This window comes from Clarias gariepinus, chromosome 20 (assembly GCF_024256425.1).
Source record: "Clarias gariepinus isolate MV-2021 ecotype Netherlands chromosome 20, CGAR_prim_01v2, whole genome shotgun sequence".
NCBI lineage: Eukaryota > Metazoa > Chordata > Actinopteri > Siluriformes > Clariidae > Clarias > Clarias gariepinus.
The window spans coordinates 16,249,572-16,270,050 of record NC_071119.1 but is presented as its reverse complement, the minus strand read 5'-3'; the positions used below and the strand labels follow the sequence as shown (position 1 = coordinate 16,270,050).

Genomic DNA, 20,479 nt, shown 5'->3' with positions numbered 1-20,479 from the left:
GCTCTATACAGACTACTAGAAATAATCTCCATTACAGGCAAAGCATTTGTTAATTTTAATAATAATAATAATAATCATCCTCATCTAACCATTTATTATATCCTTTTTAAATGTCCATGTCAATGATATCCTGCATCGTACAAAACATCCTAAAGCTACAGTAACAAATCATTTGTATATGATGAGGCATAAAAAATCCGACGTATCTGATTGTTAAAAACTTGGAACTAGTTTTTTAAAAAACCTGAGCCGCCATCTGTCCCCAAAAATGTGGGGTTTTAATTGTGCGTGGGCCCCGCTTTCACGTACAGCACGCTGATTGAAAAGCATAACTTGAACACTACGCCCTGATGCTGTGTGTCTGTGGCAGAAACATCATGAACTTTCTTCAGCCTGTGATTACAGAGGCTTTACTCAAAACATTCGGATACAGAGACAGAGCTAGAACTTACTCTGTGCCTAAACAAAAGGCATCAGAGCCTCTTTTTTTTTTTGTTAGTAGTTCGCCAGTTTGAATCAGTCAAAGAAAATCCTGTCGCACTAATGAAAACTGACTCTGCTAATGAGCGGTCGTCTGCCAACGAATGTGATTTGTTTGCCAGAGCGTCTATAAACAGTCTGTGAAAAGACTGTATTTCTTCACGTCCATATGTCTCGCTCTTCCTTTCACTTCTCGTTCGAGTTAAGGCTGAAACTAAGCTCATACCGAGTCTGAGTAGCCTACAGTATATCACTGTCATACCAAATACTGATTTTGTTTCATTCCATTTTGCTTTCTCCATTTCCGTTTTTCCTTTAGTGCTGGCTAACTATAACATAGCATATTTCATGTTGTTTGCTAACACTTGTTAGCATAGTTTAGAATTCCAAGAACCTGCCACACAGTCCTGGGAAGCATAACATAGCTTGTGTATTGGTTTATATCCTTAATATTTTTGTCCATTCTCACTTATACTTACTGGACTACAGTCTATTAATTAATGTTTTATGTATGATTTTTCTTTAAGGAGAACATCAGTTAAAATGCACACAGTAAACTAACAAATGCTGACAGAAGCTAGTCAGTCACTGGCATTTTATTAGTGCTAACTCCTACAAGAGAGAGACGCATGCTTCAGGCTATTTATATTCAAACGTATTTAAACACAAGCTTAGAAAAAAACATGAGCAAAAGAAATCTAACAATTTACAAATAAGTTTGCTAAAACAAAGAACTTTGAAATTCAGTAAATAATGCAGAACTGATGCCTTCGGTCACTAGCTTGGTGTATATAAATAAAAGAAAGGTTTTGTCTGTAGATTGGTCAGAAGTCATTCTGTGAGGAGATTTGCACCAGATTACTTCACAGCGAAGTAGGCGTGGCTAAACACTCAATTATTTGCAAATTTAAAAAATTATAATGAATTATAAGATTAAAAAAAAAAACTTTATATTTACAGAATTGCAATATAAATCCAATCGGCATCGTGATCATATTGTATTGGGAGGTCCCTGTTGATTTGCACCGCTACAGTACTATGATATCATTGTGCTTAAAACAGACTCTTTAAAAAAATATATATACCATTTACAATTTCTTTAATTCATAATGTGCCAACATATTGTTTGTTGCTAATATTTTACAATCCATGTCCTCCTGTGGCAATAAAATCACCCTGCCTAGCTATAAAATAATTGAATACAACACTGTAAAAAATTTTTACCCACATAGAAACACAGAATGAAAATACATTATGTAACACGTATGAAAAATGTAAGGTTTGTACCCTTTTTCATTTAAACAATAAAGATTAAAAAATTTTAACGTATACGGTACATCTCTGCAAAATTGGAATACAGTATCAAGAAAAAGTGGACTTTCTTTGTGAATTTAATATATGAAGTAAAAATTTTAAATGTTAAGTGTAAAACTGTGTTAAATTTAAAGTGAAGTAATAAATTTGTTCGCTTTAATTTCAATGAAATTTCATAAGCATACAGCTCATAAGAATCAAAAATATGTGTTTGGTTCATTGAAAAACAGTACAGGTGATTAGATATAGACAAACATGGTCTAAACATACAAATGCATACTTTGAAACAAGTTTCAACATTATTGCTGGATCCTAAAATACCACCACTCACACCAACCCAGCACTGCTATTGTCTTTAGAAAAGAAAATCTAAAATTATGAATGTGATTATATTTTATAAAAACAAACTATAGAGCAATAGAGGACAGAAATTGCTTGCTTTAATAATATAAATCTTTATTTTAACCAAACATACATAATTAAAATCTTCCGTTCATAATTTAGGAAATATATGCAATGTAGCATTAAAAGCTTCAGTAGTTTTGGATTAATTGTGGATAATTTGTTAAAAAGTGACAATACTACTAAAGCTTTTAATGCTACATTTTAATGCTACATTGCATATCCTGGAACAGGAATTTATTTTACCAGATCAAATGTTAAACATAGATATAGCACTCATAAAAAAGAACTTACTCATTCTCGATACTGCTTATCCCATGCTATGGGATATATTTAACCTTTTTCCAGAAGTTCTGAACTTCCAGGTTTTAGACAGACCTTGACACCTCCTGATAAGCCACACAAGTCACATTGCTTCTTTCTGTCAGGTAAGCAGTAAAACTTAAATATGAATTGTGCAAAGCAGTGGCTGCCTCGAGTTAATTAGACCATTTTGGAGTGACTGTGTTTTTTAAACCAGCCTTATGGGACCAGAGGCACATGTACAGTATACGCTGTTGCACTATACACAAATTGAAGTGTATACTACGTACCATGATAAGGTGCTGCCGCCAAATACTGAACTGAAACATATGAAGTACAGGTGGAGGAGTCAGATGATACTGTAAATTCAACGTTTTGTATTGCTTGTAAACTCAAGACTTTTTCCTTAATCTAATTTGTTGCCAGTATTTGCTATTTGACTACAAAATCACTATCAAATTATGAGTTTGCTGTATTTTTTGTTCAAACTCAAACAACATATTGTTGATACTAAATTGCATACTTTAAAACAACAACATACAGAGATTCAGGATGATTTACCCATTGTGACAAGCCTAAGGGAGAAAAAGTTTGTGGATTTTGACAAAACCAATAAGTCCACAATTACATAAGCCAAACAATTTTGACAAAATATATTGACATTTGTGCTTCGGGACTCAAAGAAAACACATAAAATATGCTTTATCAGTTTGTAATACATGTTGTTTCATTGAAAAATAATTGTTTATCTTAAACCTACAAAAATGGGGGCCCCCCGAGTAACAAGCTCGCCTTATTATCTGAAGATCGGAGCCTAGAGTGAGATGCTTGGCCAAGTTCTCTCGGCGGATGGGGGAGGCACTCTAGCACACTCACATCAATCGCGGCTCTATAGCCAATTATGGTTGTCTGTGAGCTTACACAAGCGGACGGAGTGAATAGCGCTACCCTCCGAGTGTGTTACACCACTCCCGATGGTGCCTGAGTGAGCAGCTTGAAACGATGCGGTTGGCTGGGGTCACGTGTCTCTATGTAAAGGAAACACATAATAGCCTTCACCCTACCTGGTTGGTAGATGGAGCCTTCATCTGGGAGTGTCCCCCATCAGAGTGAGAAAGATGTTGGTCTTTCAGCTGCTCCCAGCAAGAGGTCGCCACAGCAGACCATCCAGTCCACACGTACAAGCTTGGCACTGGTTTTACGCCGGATACCCAGGCATGGGACCGGCACTGTATCCAGTGGCTGGGGTTTGGGCACTGGCTGGGAATTGAAACTGGTCCTTCTGCATGGTTGGTGAAACACCTACCACTGAGCCAAGATTAGCTAAATTGGTAGGCTCTAACCCAAAACAATGAGTAAAGTTTGACAGAAAAAAAAGTCTAACAAAATATTAGTTAAGGGAAGTGCACACTTACTCACTAGGTTTTGCATTAATCAATTACACTGGGAATTAAGGTTTTTTTTTCGTTTGTTCGTTCTTTTGTTACGCGACTGCCATAGACGGTATGCAGCGCAATAGATTCAAAAGAACGAACGACTAGGACTAGAAGTCTCATGAGAAGATCGCTTAATTCTGTTTCCTGTGTAATGCATTGCATAGCCTCTATAAGAGGCATGTGAGAAAAGAACAACCGATTCGGACCAAAAGATATGAGAGGTGAGCTGCTCTTTCTGTTTATTATAATACGTCCTTAGCTGCATTGGACTATATTCATTACTGAAACTATAGTCAAAGTTTGTGTATGTAGACGTGTTGGAAGTCCTTTTATTGAAAATGTAACTGACTTTCACTTACTTATCTTCAATACCGCTTTATCCTGTATTCAGGGTCGCGGGGACCTAGAGCCTATCCCAGAAGACAAGGCAGGGCATCGAGCCTGGCCGGAATTTGAACCCGAACCCTGGAGGTGCAAGGCGACAGAGCTAACCACTACACCACCGTGCCGCTGAAAATATAACATTTTATTTTATTTTTGCTTAAAAGAACGAAATGAACTAAATGACTCATGAAAAGATTCAAGTTTGATGAACGAGCTTCAAAGAACCAAGTCACTAAAATGATCCAAACTTCCCATCACTATTGCTATATCATATTTAAGGTGGGACCATTTTCTATTCACTGTACATCTTATACTGTATCATTCCCTAACTATACCTATAATCCCTATAACCTATCATTTCTTACTCGTATCTATTTCTTGGAATTAACCAGATTTCCCTTACTGTTTAAACCGAACCCGTACGATTTAACGCAAAGAACCACAGATGCAAATACAAATAACAACCTTACAATGATGCCTCACGCCACTGGTTTCTGGTTCCTGTGTCAGCGATAATCAGCAGCCACTAAATCCTTTCCTATCATGCTGGTGAAATGAATGTTTTTCCTCATTTGAGGCATCTCTCTGCCTCTCAGCAGTACCTGCCTTCTCAACTGTTACGAGATGAAATTCCCAGCAGGCTCTGGGAACAAAGTGCTACGATGATCGCCAGCTTTCCCTAAAGTGCTGCTGTGGGAATGCACCATTAAGCATGCCTATAGGGAATTGCAAATGATGAGAGTGGTGCGATGACAAGGCAATGAGAGTGCTCGTAGTAGGTGTTGGGGCAACTGGCTATTACCAGTGCCAATGAGTGATAGGCAATGATGTCACTCTCATATGTGGACAAACTATGAACTGGGGATTAACTGACAATGAAAACTTTTACTGAAAATTGATCAATATTATTGAAACACTATAGAAAATTTTAATTGCTTATTTTTTTACAGACTTATATAATAAAATAATATAATTATATAACTATAGACCGTGGAACCTTGGATTATGAGCATAATTTGTACTGGAAGTGGGCTCGTATTTCAAAACTTGTATATCAAATCAAATTTTCCCATAAAAAATGATGGAAACTTAAATTATTCATTCCACAGCCCAAAAAAATTAATACATAAAAATTATTAACACAAAATATAAAGTAAAAATAAATCAAATTAACCTGCACTTTACTTTAAAAAAAAGTAAAAATAAATGTGTAATCCTGAGTAAAAATTATATCTAATAGAGCTGCGCAATTTTGCATTACAATACATACCTGTAGGTGCATTCATCTTGGCTGACAGATGACTACATTAAGATAATAATTGCAAATATTTACAAACTCCACTTTGGCCATATGTAAATATCACTTAACATTTTTCAATTGCGATTGCATAATTGGAAGGGTCCACATCTTGACATCTTGATTTAATCTAATCAATAGTGCAGCACTAGCAGCTAAAATTATTTGATACACTATTATAAGTCTGTTTTACAAAGAGTGAATTATCATTAGTACAAAAAAAAAGAAAAAAAAAAAGACCTCCATATCTCTCTCTCTCAGACTCTCACTCAATTTTGCCCAGACCCCAACAACATACATATAAAAATCTTTTTTCAGCCAGGTCTCCTGAGCGCTGCAAAAGAAGAATGGAAAAGATTGGTCTTCTCCATAACTCCCTTGGGGAGTTGTAGTGGTTTTTTTGGGGCTTGACGCTAAATGGATTTTCTCATAGAAAACAATTCATTTCTCATTCTTAGGATTTTGCCCAAGTTTACTAAGCAACTTTGAAAAGACTGAAATGCACACTTAAAATCTTTTTAATGAATTGAATATTCTGCAACATTTAAACCTCCTCCCTCTTAAGCAATTAAAATTAAAATGCTCTAGCACTAACAGTCAAAGAGGAAATACAGTAATTTTCCACTTCATGTTTTAGTGCGTCAGTCCTGTTCCTCTGACATCTGGGCCAAACTATACCTCTTTCCTTTACACACACCCTATGCAGGTAAATGATCCTATCTCAGGAACCCTATAACCAAGAAATAAGCCACATTCACTGTATGGGAGAAAAACCAATGCATCCATATGTACATTAAAATTTTTTCCAGAATTGTCTCTATTATTATTATTATTATTATAATTATTGCCTCTTTTAATTAGCATGTAAACCTCTTAATGTAGTTACCGATTTTACAAATGGCTCCTATTTTATCTAATGTGATCTCTGAAACAAGCCCAAACAAAACAATTAAGCCCCACACAGATATTATATACTTTAGGCAAATATACTCTTCATATTACCTAAACACTATACACCTGGCATCACTAAAAGACAGACCGCGGTCCTGATCCAGACAGAGTGACAATTTTATCCAAACCCTGATGCTTTTCTGATAAATCTAAATAATTGATATACCTAATTTTGCGCTTACCCCTCAAAGGTGGCCGTGGCTACACATATCATTCAATGTGATAGTTTACGTATGTATAGACAGAGTATGGAGGAAATCAAAACAGAAGTGTGACAGCGGATTTCTAACTGTCAAAGATGAATAAACTGGTCGATATATGATTATTCTTCCTGTGAGAATTTTAAAACCAAGCGATAATAAAAAGCAGTAGTGTGAAACACCACTATGAGATAAAACACGGGTCGTTAGGGCGAACATATCCACAGTGGTCCAAGACGAGGGCGTGTAAAATACCGGAACTGAGAGTCTGGAACAACAGAACAACCAAAGTCATTTCACATTTACAGCTTAGCAGTGTTTAAATGAAGAGTCACTTAAGATTGATTAAAAGTTATTGCTTACTGTATATTCCACACAAATACGAGAAAACATATATACAAGTAAATAAGTTAATTAAAGATCTAACTGTCCACATGTTTTTTTAGGTACTGAAAATTGATAAATATTATTGAAACTCTGGAAAATTTTAATTGCTTATTTTTTATGGACTCATATAATTATAATATGATAATTATATAACTATGTACTATAATGACCATACAGTGGAACCATGGATTACGAGCGTAATTTGTTCCGGAAGCGGGCTCGTATTTTAAAACACTCGTAAACCAAATAAAATTTTTTCCATAAGAAATAATGGAAACTAAAATTATTCGTTCCACAGCCCTAAAAAACAAATTAACCTGCATGTTCCCTTTAAAAAAAGGTAAAAATAAATCCCAACAGATAAGTGTTTCCATTTGTGCGCGCAGGTGCTGTGTACGTGTGTGAATCTACTGTAAAGTAAAAAAATTACTGCTGTAAAGTAAAAATAAAAGTAAACTTTACCTTTAAAAAGAATTGCGACAGAGCAGTGTTTTTGTGTAGAGCAGAGAAAAAGAGTGTGTGTGTGTGTGTGTGTGTGTGTGTGTGAAGGCAAAAGTAGGAGGGCCTGAGCCTGAGCCTTGAGCACAGGCAGAAAATAGATCTTTAACCTCTCTAATGACACTTGCTTTTGCTTTACATGCTTTTGCTTTACACACACGCATACAGACACAAAATAAAATGTATTTTACACACACACACACGTGGTCACAGTGTTATAGTAAACAGTACACGTGTGCACGGATGTTGATTATACCAGTGAGAGACATGCAAGACCCAGCAAGGGAGACGATTACCCACAATTCCACAGCACAGAACTTTGGCTCAGTTGTGATCATGTGACGCTCGGCATCAAAATAAGAAGCGCATGCGTGATACATGATACTCGGTGCTCGTAAACCAAGACTTGTTCGTTTTCCAAGTCAAAATTCATTAAAAATCTTTGCTCGTCCTGCAGATCACTCGCAAACTGCGTTACTCACAGTCCGAGGTTGCACTGTGTATATTCACTACCGTTCAAAAGTTTGGTGTCACTTGCAAATTTCTTTGTTTTTGTTTAGTGATTTATTTTCTACATCCTACCACAATACTGGGGATTTCAAAACTATAAAATAACACATATGGATTTAGGTAATTACGTAACAAGAAAAACAGCAGTTAGTTGTTATTTTAATGCATTTTTCGACGCCTTCAGCATTTCTTTACAATGTAGAAAGAAATAAAAATCAGGAACCATCATGCAGTTAGAAAGTGTTCTAAAACTTTCGAACAGTAGTGTGTAGAGAGAGAGAGAGAGAGAGAGAGAGAGAGATCTGAATCCTAACACAAACCTGACTGGATCGGGACCTCGGCTCGAAGAAAAATTTTACTGACCAGAACTTATTTAATTTTAATTCAGAGCCCCTGATATACACCGATAATTACAGTGCATAGTATAGTTCAGTTTATGACAGTTTATTATTCCCATGTACACAGGTGAACTATTATTAGGTTTCTAGAATAACAGAAGCTTTCACTCTACCCTGATTCCTTTTCTCCTGTCTCTTTCATAAAATATTAGTAGCAACATGAATAATGAACGGCTGAAAGCTAAAATTTGCATGGGAAGAGGAAGGAATCAAATTCACTTCAGTTTTGGCTTGTTCAAAGGAACTTTTTTTTCCGTCCTTTCTTTCCCCTGCACACATTTTCATGACTGAATGCACCGTGACATCATTCGCTGAACTCATTTTTCGTGGATGAAATGAAATTGACCCTTTCGCCTTGAACAGGGAGGAAACGCGAACGCAAACACCACTGAAAGAATTTCCGCGAGTCCCCTAGTGGAGGAGAGAAAAGGAAAAAAAAAAAAGAAAACCATTTTCAACATGTTAAACTTCGAACTTTTCCATAGGGTTCAGGAAAGAGTTTCCTTCTAAATGTGTCTGCATAAAAAAACAACAGCAAAAAAACACCAACAATTATATAAATAATATGCTGTAAGTGAGGCCTGGGGTCTAAACTCCGCTTTGTAATCTCGATCTTGTTGAGCGGTGTGTTCGAAATAACAAAAAAGAAAAGGGAGGCAATGAACCGCCTGTGAGCGAGCTATTTCAAGAGCGCTGTTTGAATCAAAGAGCAGGGTTTTTCATGGCAGCCATCACCCACGCTACCTTAAAGCAACACAGGTCAGTCCTGTCACATGTGCACAGCTTGCACCCGGAGTCTCTGAAGAGGTAGATCTGAGTCATGCTAGCCTCTCCCACACACCCACACACACACACACACACACACACACACACACGCACGCTTCCACACTGCCGGTCCACATTGCTGAAATACTGCACTGCGTGGAAAATGAGAAACTCAAATCTGATAAATAAAAAAAAAATAAAAAAAAGTTTCTACCAGTATGCCAAAACTCCAAATGAGCCCGTATCATCATGAGTGGGTTTCACAAGCACCTTCAGTACATAAAATGCTACTTATCTAATCGCTGCTATTTTCAGATGATGTTGAAAGGAATAAGAAGTGACTCGGATGGATGACTCGTGCTCTGAGAAGCATGCACACATTTCTAATTTTTTATTAAAAGATGTCAGACTTTATCTTCTTCACTATTTTACTGCATCACTCATCATTTGGGCGTCAGACATGATAAAGCGTGTAAAATGAAGACAGGCATGCTTAGATTAGAGAAAACCTAGTAGTAATATCATATCATATGAGGTTCATTTCTAAACGACTTCAATAAACTACAATATAGCATACAATATAGCAACCTATCCTCCAGTTGATTGCACCTAGTTGATGGTGCTAGTTCCTGGTGGGTTTCCTCTGGGTACTCCAGTTTCCTCCCACAGTTCAAAGACATTAGGCAGATTAGGCTGACTGGCAATCCCAACTTGATTTGTGTTCCCAAATTGGGTATGATTGCGTGTGTGCGCCCTGTGATGTACTGCCACTCTCAAGATGTACCCAGTCTCGTTCCCAAAGTCTCCTAGGATTGGCTCCAGGCTCCCTGCAACCCTATATAGGATGAGAATTACAAAAGATGAAATCAAATAAAATGAAATGTTTGCATTTGGTAAACAGCTGCAGTTCTTCTAGTGTTCTAGAGATGGTTCTAAACTATTAAAACATTGACAGACAGAACAGTGTCCTGTTTTTCTTTCTTTGTCTTTCTGCTGTTCCCTTTCAGGGGTCACCACACCGAATCTTCTGCCTCCATCTAACCCTATCCTCTGCATCTTCTTCTCTCACCCCAACTAACTTCAGGTCTCTCACTGCATCCATAAATCTCCTCTTTGGTCTTCCTCTAGACCTCCTGCCTTGCAGTTCCAATCTCAGCATTCTTCTACCAATCTCTCCTCTGAACCACCTCAATCTGGCCTCTCTGACTTTATCTCCGAAACATCCAACATGAGTTGTCCCTCTGATGGACTCATTCTTGATCCTATCCATCCTTGTCACTCCCAAAGAGAAGCTAACATCTTCAGCTCTGCTACCTCCAGCTCTGCCTCCTGTCTTTTCTTCAGTGCCACTGTCTCCAAGCCAAAGAGCATCGCTGGTCTCGCCACCGTTTTGTACACCTTTCCTTTCATTGTGTTTGATAGGAGCGAATTATGTAATATCAAATCATAACAGGTATAAAATCGTGATGCTTACAGTATCACAATACGAATCAAAACACCACCCAAGTATCGTGATGATATCATATTGTCTGGTCCCTGGTCATTTCCATCAACTTAAATGTCAGCTCAATATTTCAGTCTGATGTTGCAGAACTCGCTCTGACGTATAAACCTCATGAAAAAAGTTTTAACTCCCAGACGGCGTAGGAGTGAGGATTCCGTCGGATTAATAAACTGGAAGTTATCACAATATCTGCAGGTTATATTTAGTCATCCGGTCAATACCAGGTTTGACATTCGAGAGCAGCGAAAAAGAAAAGAGGAGCGGTACTGCGTGAGCGGCTCGGCTTCTGGCGGAAAACAGGATTAATCTGCAATGTTGAGGTGGTGTGGATTGTACTCGTACACCTTGTCTAACTTGCACGGCGTAACAGTGTTGCCGTCTGCATCAAAATCCCGCAAGGCAAGGCTTTTCTTTTCTCAGGAGTTTTTTTTTTTTTTCCACTGACAAAAACACTGTAAGAGCTACGTGTGACAAAAACCCAAGCAGTGATTACTACCTGTAAGCGTTCCTCAAAATAACTCGACGCAATCAGTATAAAAGGTTCCTTATCCAAGAGAATACAGATTGTTATGATGCATAGATTATTACTGAGGCGGAAATAAATAACAAAGGAAACTGCAAGGAGAATCAAAAAAAATAAAAAATAAAATATGGCATCCGATCTGATCCATGTCTTGTCAGAGGCTTTGCTTTGCTTGCTCACGATCCTCCAGAGGAATGTCAACTACTCGGCACAGTCTCACGCTGCTGTTCGTCAAGGCAGAAGGATGAACCCGCCACCCCCTCCTTGTCCCTCTTTTCTTTTGTCCTACTGAAAGACACCTTCATTTCACATATGAGTAGGCCTTACTGTAAGACATCCCTAATCAGTTAATCCATCAATAATATCTAATATGGTATTCATTTACATTGAATCTACGTGTATGACGTTGATGTTTCCGCTGTGCACGCTGTCAGGATGAGCCTTGATCATGACATCCACATGAAAACATGTCATCTCTTAGAAGCTTTGGTGCCTGAGGCAGATTAAAAGAGGAAAAAAAAGAGAAAAAGATAGAAGAGTCATGCAAAGACTGAATTCATTTTTCTTTTTTTACAAAACGCCAGAATGCTTAAGTTGTCACCCATTGCAGGAATCCATACATCAGTCAGGATTGCAAAAGAGAAGAAAATCTGCTTTCTATGTTTTATTATTTGTCCTCGCCTTTTGTTATGAACAAAGGACAATAATGGAGTGCCTTACTGTCTATATCAGTCATTATTATTATCAGTCTATTGACCACAGTAACATGTAGAGATGGGCAAAAAATCTATTCTTGTATTTTTTTTTTATTCTTTTGTGTGGTGATTTATGTATTGAAATCCTAAATTATTATTTTTTATTTAACATGTTTTCATTTAAGGTATTAAAATGTGGCTGTTCCTTTATAATCCCACAGGAGGCACACTCTAAACCATTCAGCACTGGCTGGCAACGCAGGAGGAGCAAATATTTTGCTGAGCTTGTTTTAAAATAATCAGGATATTGATAAAACCATGATATTAACAGAATCGCAATACAAATAGAATCGTCAGTAGATATTGTGATAATATCGTATCGGCTGGTCTCTAGTGATTTCCGTCCCCACCTACAGTATTATCAGGTTTTAAAAAGGAAGTAAATAGTCAAAAGTATGCAGAAAATTTGACGAACACATTTGTCTAAAAAGTCTGTACATGCTTCATCGTTCAAAATGGTGCTATACCGCCGAACCCTGTTCCATCATGTCATTGGAAGGCGTAGTCCGTAAAAATATGGTGTGCCAAAAACTCATGTGAAAAATTTTCAGTGGTCTGCACAGAGCCCTGACCTCACTCCCACTGACCACTTCTGGAATGAACGCCCAATCTGTGGACCAGGCTTTCTCACTCGACATCAGTGCCTGACCTCACTAAAACTCTTGGGGCTGAACGAGTGAATCCCCACAGCCGTGATTTAAAACCTGAGTAGAAAGTCTTCCTGAAAGAGTTTAGGTTATACAGTAATAGCAGCAAAGAGGTTTAACCTTTTAGTGGAATTATCATACAGTATAAACTTCTATATAAACACATTCCAGAGCTGGAGTTCTAGGACGCGCAAACAAACACTTCTGAGAACAGTTAAACAATCAGGTTCTCTGATTCTAAAACTGTTCTTAAAATTGCTACTGTTTTCACATTTTTGTCTTTGATCCTAATCATTTGATACTTTTAATACCAACTCCCCGAGCCAGAGTCACTAGAATTTAGTATTTGAAAAAGATACAAGAGTTGGAAAAATTATGGTAATAAATTAAAGAAAATTGACAGTAACTCGAGCGACTAAATTGAGATTCTTATTTCAGCTTTAATTTAGTTTCGATGTGTTTCTTGTAAAATTCACAAGGAGAAACACATACTGTGGGTGGGACAGAATAATTAAAGAACAGGATCTCTTATCCTTTACGCATAAGAGAGGGAACCTACCCTTTGGAGAAAAAAAATGAGCAACATTAAAGCTACTTTGGAGCAAAGTGCGAGACTATATAATGTAAGGTAAAGGTCCATTTACATGCCATCAAGTGGCAAAAACTCAATATATCCATCCTTACGATGGCAGTTCTACAGAATCGGGTTACAAGCTTGACGCTAGATTGTATCTGAGCGACTGAGAGTAAAGGACTTTGCTTAAGGGCCGAACAGTGGCAGTGCGATGGCTTAAACCCAGGACCTTCAGATTAGACTAAGGCTCAGAGAAAGTCAAAGTTCTCAATAAGTCAAACGATCTGAAATTCAAAAAAAGATCTCCTTATTGTTATTTCCGTCACGGGGTTGACACAGATATTAATAAAGCCAGTGCTATGACTGGGATTTTAGCAGACAAAGCTCTGCCAACTTGACCAACTTGTATATGGTTGTTTGGTAAATTTAACATGTAATGTATTAAACTGGGACCCTTATGTTTAGATATTGTCTGCGTGTAGCTTTAGCTCATGGCCAAAGAGAGCTAGCCAAATCAAACGCTGAACTGTAATCAGACAGAGCTTCAGGAGTCATCTGAAAATATGAAGATTCCCTATTTGAGTCTAGCTTTACCAAGGTTTTATTTATTAATATTAACAGACAGTATTAAGCATGAATGCATAAACAGCACTGTTGATTGCACCTGCTCATTTCTTCAGTTTGCAATAACACAAAGTGAAAGTGAGTCTCTTTAAAATGCAGGTGATGAAGGTGAGCAGTAAAAGCTTTATTCATTCTCTTTATATTATCACTAATATTGCGTGAGCTGAAGGAGAAAAAAAAAAAAGAGTGCATGCTCACTCTCTCTCTTTCCCTCTCTATAGAGTTATAGCAGATCACTTAAAAAAAAACTGAAGAAATCATTGTGAACAAGTTCATTTTTGGGACTGTAAAGTTCATTCAAAAATAAAGAATCATCTTCTATGAACTTGAATTGACGTGAACTAATGTTATAAGCAAGGGGCTAAATTTTTTAAAGGATTAAAATTGTCAGGGAAATCAGGGAAAATGTCATATGGAATCTGGATTTTTATAAAATCGTGATACTTATAGAGTCACAATTTTAATCCAAACGACACCAGGATAATACTGTATCGGGAGGAGTGTGATCGTTTCAAAATGCTGCTATAGTACCGTTTTCAAAACTTTTTAGTACTGGTATAATGTGCACAACACAGACCTATATACTGTATAACCCTGCTTGGTTGAAACAAGCTGGTTTTCTGAATAATCAGAAGATTGTGTGCACATGATTATGAGCTGGCACAACAGCGCAGCTCAATATGTATAAAGTACCACTTAAACCTAACAAAATTTAGCTTGTGCTAAGATAAGCGAAGGCTAAGCAAACTAACTACCGCTATCGGAAAGTGGATGGCCATGGACTGGCATCTTATCAACACTGGTGAGTTTAATTAGCTTATTATCTAGCATCAATAGCTGCAATCATCAGCAGGTGCAAGTGCACACAACAGAAGAGTTAATCGATGAAGCCTATGCATTTGTTTGCATTACCCACACTGGGAACCACAGAAAGGCACTTTGCTGATGATTTGGCCCTGGATGATTAACACTTTTAAACAAAAAAAAAGACGAATATAATAATAATCTACCAACAACCCTAACATACTCTATACACAACTCTCAATGTTAAATTAAATGCTTTAAAAACTTTAAATCTAAAGTATCCCTGATATGATACGGGACGGCCTCATTATACAGTATGCCGAGATCTCTCTTTCAAACGAGCGTTTAAAAGAGTGCAGTAAAACTTTACAGCATTTCTAAAAAAGTCAGTCCTATTCGTAAAAGCAAACCTAGGATCGGTGAGCATACAGCCTTTATGATAAGTTATGATATATGATATGATGAACCCTTTCAGGAGAGGTTAAAGTCTTTATTACGCTCTGAGTGATAACCGAGAGAGCTGGCAAAGTGTCAGGGACCCCATTTTCTCCTAATTCAGCCGCTGCTGGTCTTCTCTGTCGCGAGACAGCGTGAAAGACAAAGTATGAAACCAGTAATAAAAAAAATCAATTCAGTTACATATCACGATTTTTTTCCCAAATTCAAATTTTTTTTTTTACATTTTTATATATATACACAATTGGAACGCATAATTACGATAGCAATACAAATTAAATAGACACCTGGGTATCGTGATATTGTATCAGGCGCTCCCTAGAAACTGATGCACATGTTATATGATTAAACGGTTAAACAAAAAGCTGCTTTGGGACAATGCCAATTGTTAAAAGCGCTATACAAATAAAATAAAATTGAATTGAAAGAGAATTCCAAATATGTAGGAACACTCACTCAGGTTTAATCAACACCATAAAGGCGTACCATATTCAACAGCATTATCCCTATTGCTCCTGAACATCCTCGTACCCCAGTCTCTTGGCTGCCCTTCATGCTAGTGGAGAGCCACAAGCTTATAAAGACCTCCATGGACTTGACTTAGAGGGAAGTATAAAATTAGCAGTTTATGATTCACCAGGTAGCAAACAGGTGGGATCTCTTGTTATGTCCGACCCTGCAGTCTCAGCATATGTTCCTAATGGCAGGTTAATTCTCAGTCAGGCATTCTGACCCTTACAGCCATCCACTCATCTCCAGCGGTTCTTGTCTCCAAGGAATCTGTTGCTATGGTTCATAAGTTTCACCTGTGTTTTGGTATGTAATCCAAGCCACTGATCCGCTCCTCTGTGTCTCCGCTCTCTCTCTTCCTCTCTCTCTCTCTCCCTGTCTACAAGGTTTAGTGCATGGTATCGTGGTTCTCAGCCCTATTTTCTTGGCATTGTCAGTTGTTTTTCTTGTGCAACTCTTTCAAAAGCTTTCTTTTATACTACGACATCTCAACATGCAACGTTTCTTTCAGAATACTTACAGTCTCTGATTATATGGTCTTTTTTATTATTATCATCATCCTGTGCCCAGCATGCACTGTAACTGTAGTCTGATTGTATGCAAATGTATGTTTATCCAAAAACCAATCTTGGTGATATTAAGATTCTTGACTCCTTTTGGAATACAAAGTTTTCATTTCCTACAGCAGAGCACTGACACTGCTTTTAGTGTCTAGCATTGCTGTGATTAAAGTTATTTAATTTTCCTATTCATAAAGTCCTGACAGAACTTCAAAGCTTATACAACTGAATACAAATATGCAAATAATAAAAGTCTAACTGAATAACATTAGGACCGACCAAAAGGAACATGATGACAAGATAAAGTGTCTAAAGAGCTGATGAATAACTTAATCTAATTATGGCTTATCTGATGCAGGCACACAAGCACTCATTCTGAAGTATAATGTGGCAGAATAGTGGTTTGCTTCAGGCGAAGAAGGATGATAAGGGTATTTGTAGCATGTTACACACTGACAATCCAATACCGTTGATGCTTAGACAGATAAGCCGTTACATTATAACCACTGACTGGTGAACTGAACATAACCACCAATTATACACCAGCAAACTGGGGACAGGATCATGGGCACCCCAAGCTTACACATACCCGTGGAGCCTAAAGGCCCGCCTGTCCAGTCACAAATGCAGCACAAATCCCTGAAAAAGTCAATACTGGCCACAATAAAAAGGAACTAGAACACCACAGCCCACCATGCATGAGGCCCAGCAGGCAAAACACAGCCTCCAAACTGCCCAGAACCCAATTCAATCAATCACCCATGGAACGTGCAGGACAAACAAGTCTGATCCACAAAGCCCCCAACATACAACCCACAGCACCCGAAGAAGGATCGTCTGCCGACATCCTGGTGTCAGACGCCAATCAATTAATAATTGGGCACGCCAATTGGGATAACTTGAATGTTTTTGGGGAGAACCGTTCTCTGAGGAACCAAAAAAACGAGGCAGGAATCGACCACGGACCCTAGAGGTGTGACGCGGCAGTGCTAACAATTAAGTCACCATACTGCTGAATGTATAACCGGTCCCACATAATCTCAAAACCAAACCAGCTATATGTTCAGGACATCTATGTTCCCAGGCACCGTTGTAATCTGTAATCACCAACAGACACAACTAACAATGCTTTGCAAGTGTCCAAACTTGCAAGTGTGCTACCATGTCACTCACTCATCATCTATACAGCTTTAATCTGTATACAGGGTCATAGCCTAGGTGGGATTCGAACCTGGACCCTGTAGGTGCCATGCGATAGGGCTAACCACTACTTCATCATGCTGCCACGGACTACACTGTTTTGCACTTCATGATTTGTTTTACTTCATGACCTTTGGACTACATTTTTTTGGAAGTACCAAGATGTACTGCAACTTAAAAAAAAAATAAAAATCCCTCCATTCACTCTATCCTCTGGAACCCTACCCATACTGTATACTTGGTGCATCTGATGCTGAATGATCTTCCACATTTAATGCATGAATGATCTCCAGTTCATATAAACATACAAGCAGCCAATGGCTTAGATTCCTGTGCGATAGACATGTTAACAGGTCTAAAAGCATCAAACTGTGTTGTGAAGCCAGGTCAGCAAAGAGGAACGCCATTAAATCACATCACGCAGCACAAGCAGGCAATTAACGCATGTAGTTTCAAACTGCATGCACAATAAAAGCATGCAGTTTTGTTTATTTATTTTCTTATTTAAAAAAAAAACTGCATGCTTCATTGTTTTGCAAAAGAAGAGAAACTTCCCAACTTACCAGTGAGCTGGTCGTAAGATCCATCGAGTTCTCTGGAGTCGGACAAGCTTTGATCCCTGGTTTTTGTCTTCATTCTAATTTCTATCAAACGCCTAGAACAACTAAATAAATCAACTAATGCGTTAAAGCTTTAAAGAGTTAAATTTTTTTTATTATTAAAAAGAGAGAGAGGGGGTAATTTATCGCGCGCTCTCAAAGATGAGCTCGCGACTTGGTTGTGTGCGAGGCGCAGTCAGTATGGCCACGAGCGCTTTCTCTCCCTCTCTCTCTCTCTTTCTCTCTCTCTCACACACACACTCTCACTCTCTCTCTCGACGCACACACTCCCCCGGTTCACTCCGTGGTCATATTTCTCGACTCCAGGTTCCACATTTGAACAGAAACGCCGGTTACAAAAAATGCGCTCGTGCGTTGCCTCGAGCGCTGGAGCAGCGCAAGCAAAGAGGAGTTCCGCGAGCTGCGCGCGCTCGGCAGGTGGCTCGCGCGCGTGAAAATACCAATAGTCGAACAAACGAGCGTGCGCGCGCGTATTGCCGTTGCTCATATATGGTTTATCATCCGAGCAACAGTTGTGAGATAGTTGATGTAATATCAGAAAGTACCTTATGTACAAATAGCACCTATGTGCATAAGTGGCATTCTACAGGAAAGGTGAATTAGTGATTTAAAAAATCTCTTGAAATGCATTTTCTTCCAGTTAGAACTTCTTTAATAGCAATAACTTACGTTTAAACTTTATAACCCCAAAAAAGGTAGAGCTTAATGATTTTTTTAATTAATCATTTAATAACCACTAGTGTCACTTCTTTTCCTGGTAACACCAGTGAGGGGAACACAAATGACAATAACACCAATGACAGTAACACTAATTATGATTATACCAATGACAGTAACACCCCTAAGGGTAACACCAATGATGGTAACACCAATGACAATAACATCCTTAAGGGAAACACCAATGACAATAACACCAATGATGGTAACACTAATAATGATTACACACATGACAGTAACACCCTTAAGGGTAACACCAATGACAGTAACACCAATGACAATAACATCCTTAAGGGGAACACCAATGATAATAACACCAATGATGGTAACATTAATTATGATAACACCAATGACAGTAACACTCTTAAAGGTAGCACCACGCAGTGGCGGCTGGTGCATTATTTTTTTTGTGGGGCAAACAAAATTTAATTTAATATTTTTCATAATCAAATGTAAATAGCCAATTAAGTAAGCTCACTTGACTGCTGCTTAATTAGAAGATCAGGATCGATCTAGTCCAAGCTCTTAAACCTTTTTTCTTTCTTCGTCCGATCGCCTTGCATAGGGGTATTTTAGCAAAGAAATTATAAAATTTTCTCTCATATTTATCTGGCTTCCACATCAATCATTACTCAATGCAGTAACTAACAATCCGCTGACCGGTAATAAGACTCGTTGAGAATGGTCCAATCACATGAGCCCAAATATTTAATAACAATATTGATTCGCTAAGAACAAAAGTGGAAGGGTTTTAGGGCACACAGTGCTGCGCCCCAAGGATGATTTGAAAAAATTCAATTAGAGCTCAGCTTCAAATCAGCTTTCAAAAAATTCAAAAAGCTTTTCAAAATTTACGTGCCTACTCGCGGGGTGCTGCAGAATTTTTTTTATTATTAAAATAATTAATGATTATGTTAAATAATTACATGTTTAAGTTGCATTCTTCTCTGCCTAACTTTAGGCGGCGCCCCAGTGCCCCTTATTGACCAGCTGCCACTGGCACCAATGACGATATCACCAATGACGGTACTGTAGCACCAATAATGGTAATTCCAATGACAATTTGAAGAAAGATCATAAATATTTACAAATTGGCTTTCCTGTGTTTTTAATGGTTTACAATGAAGTCAAAATCAATTAATTATTAGATGTACTCAGTTTATATTCCCAATTCTTGACCATTATATAAAATGTAATGCAAATCCTACACTATCTTTATCCTACTTTATCCTACTCTAAGTGTAGATATAAAATGAATAAGACCAATGACGGACTTTACATAAAGCGTCGCAAAGAATTGCAAAATAAATCATGAAATTTTTAAACAACTGAAGAAAGACATCTGACATACTGTACCTTTTTACTGTACCAAACTCTTTTTGTGTAACAGTAACACGTTAAGCTTGGCCTTTAAAAATGCTTATATATTGAACATTAAAGCAAGAATATATATATATATATATGTATATATATATATATATATATATATATATATATATATATATATATATATATATATATATATATATATATTAAACATATGCAAATTTAAATGATATTGACATCATCAAAAAAAAAGTGACAATATTATCCACCATTTTTGTAGCGTGACCCATAAAAAGAAATCCACACAAAAGTGTCTTGTACACTAATTTCAGGT

The 20,479-nt window shown here is 37.6% G+C and overlaps 1 protein-coding gene across 1 annotated transcript in view; it reads right to left on the bottom strand.

The window, feature by feature from the left end:
- Positions 1 to 18,474, bottom strand: part of LOC128508699 (Kv channel-interacting protein 2-like) — a 249,530-nt gene extending 231,056 nt beyond the window's left edge. Inside the window, exon 1 of the mRNA XM_053480143.1 lies at positions 18,046 to 18,474. Coding sequence (XP_053336118.1) covers positions 18,046 to 18,118 — 73 coding nt within the window. The 5' untranslated portion in view covers positions 18,119 to 18,474. The remainder of the gene's footprint in view (positions 1 to 18,045) is intronic.
- Positions 18,475 to 20,479: the final 2,005 nt, after the last annotated feature.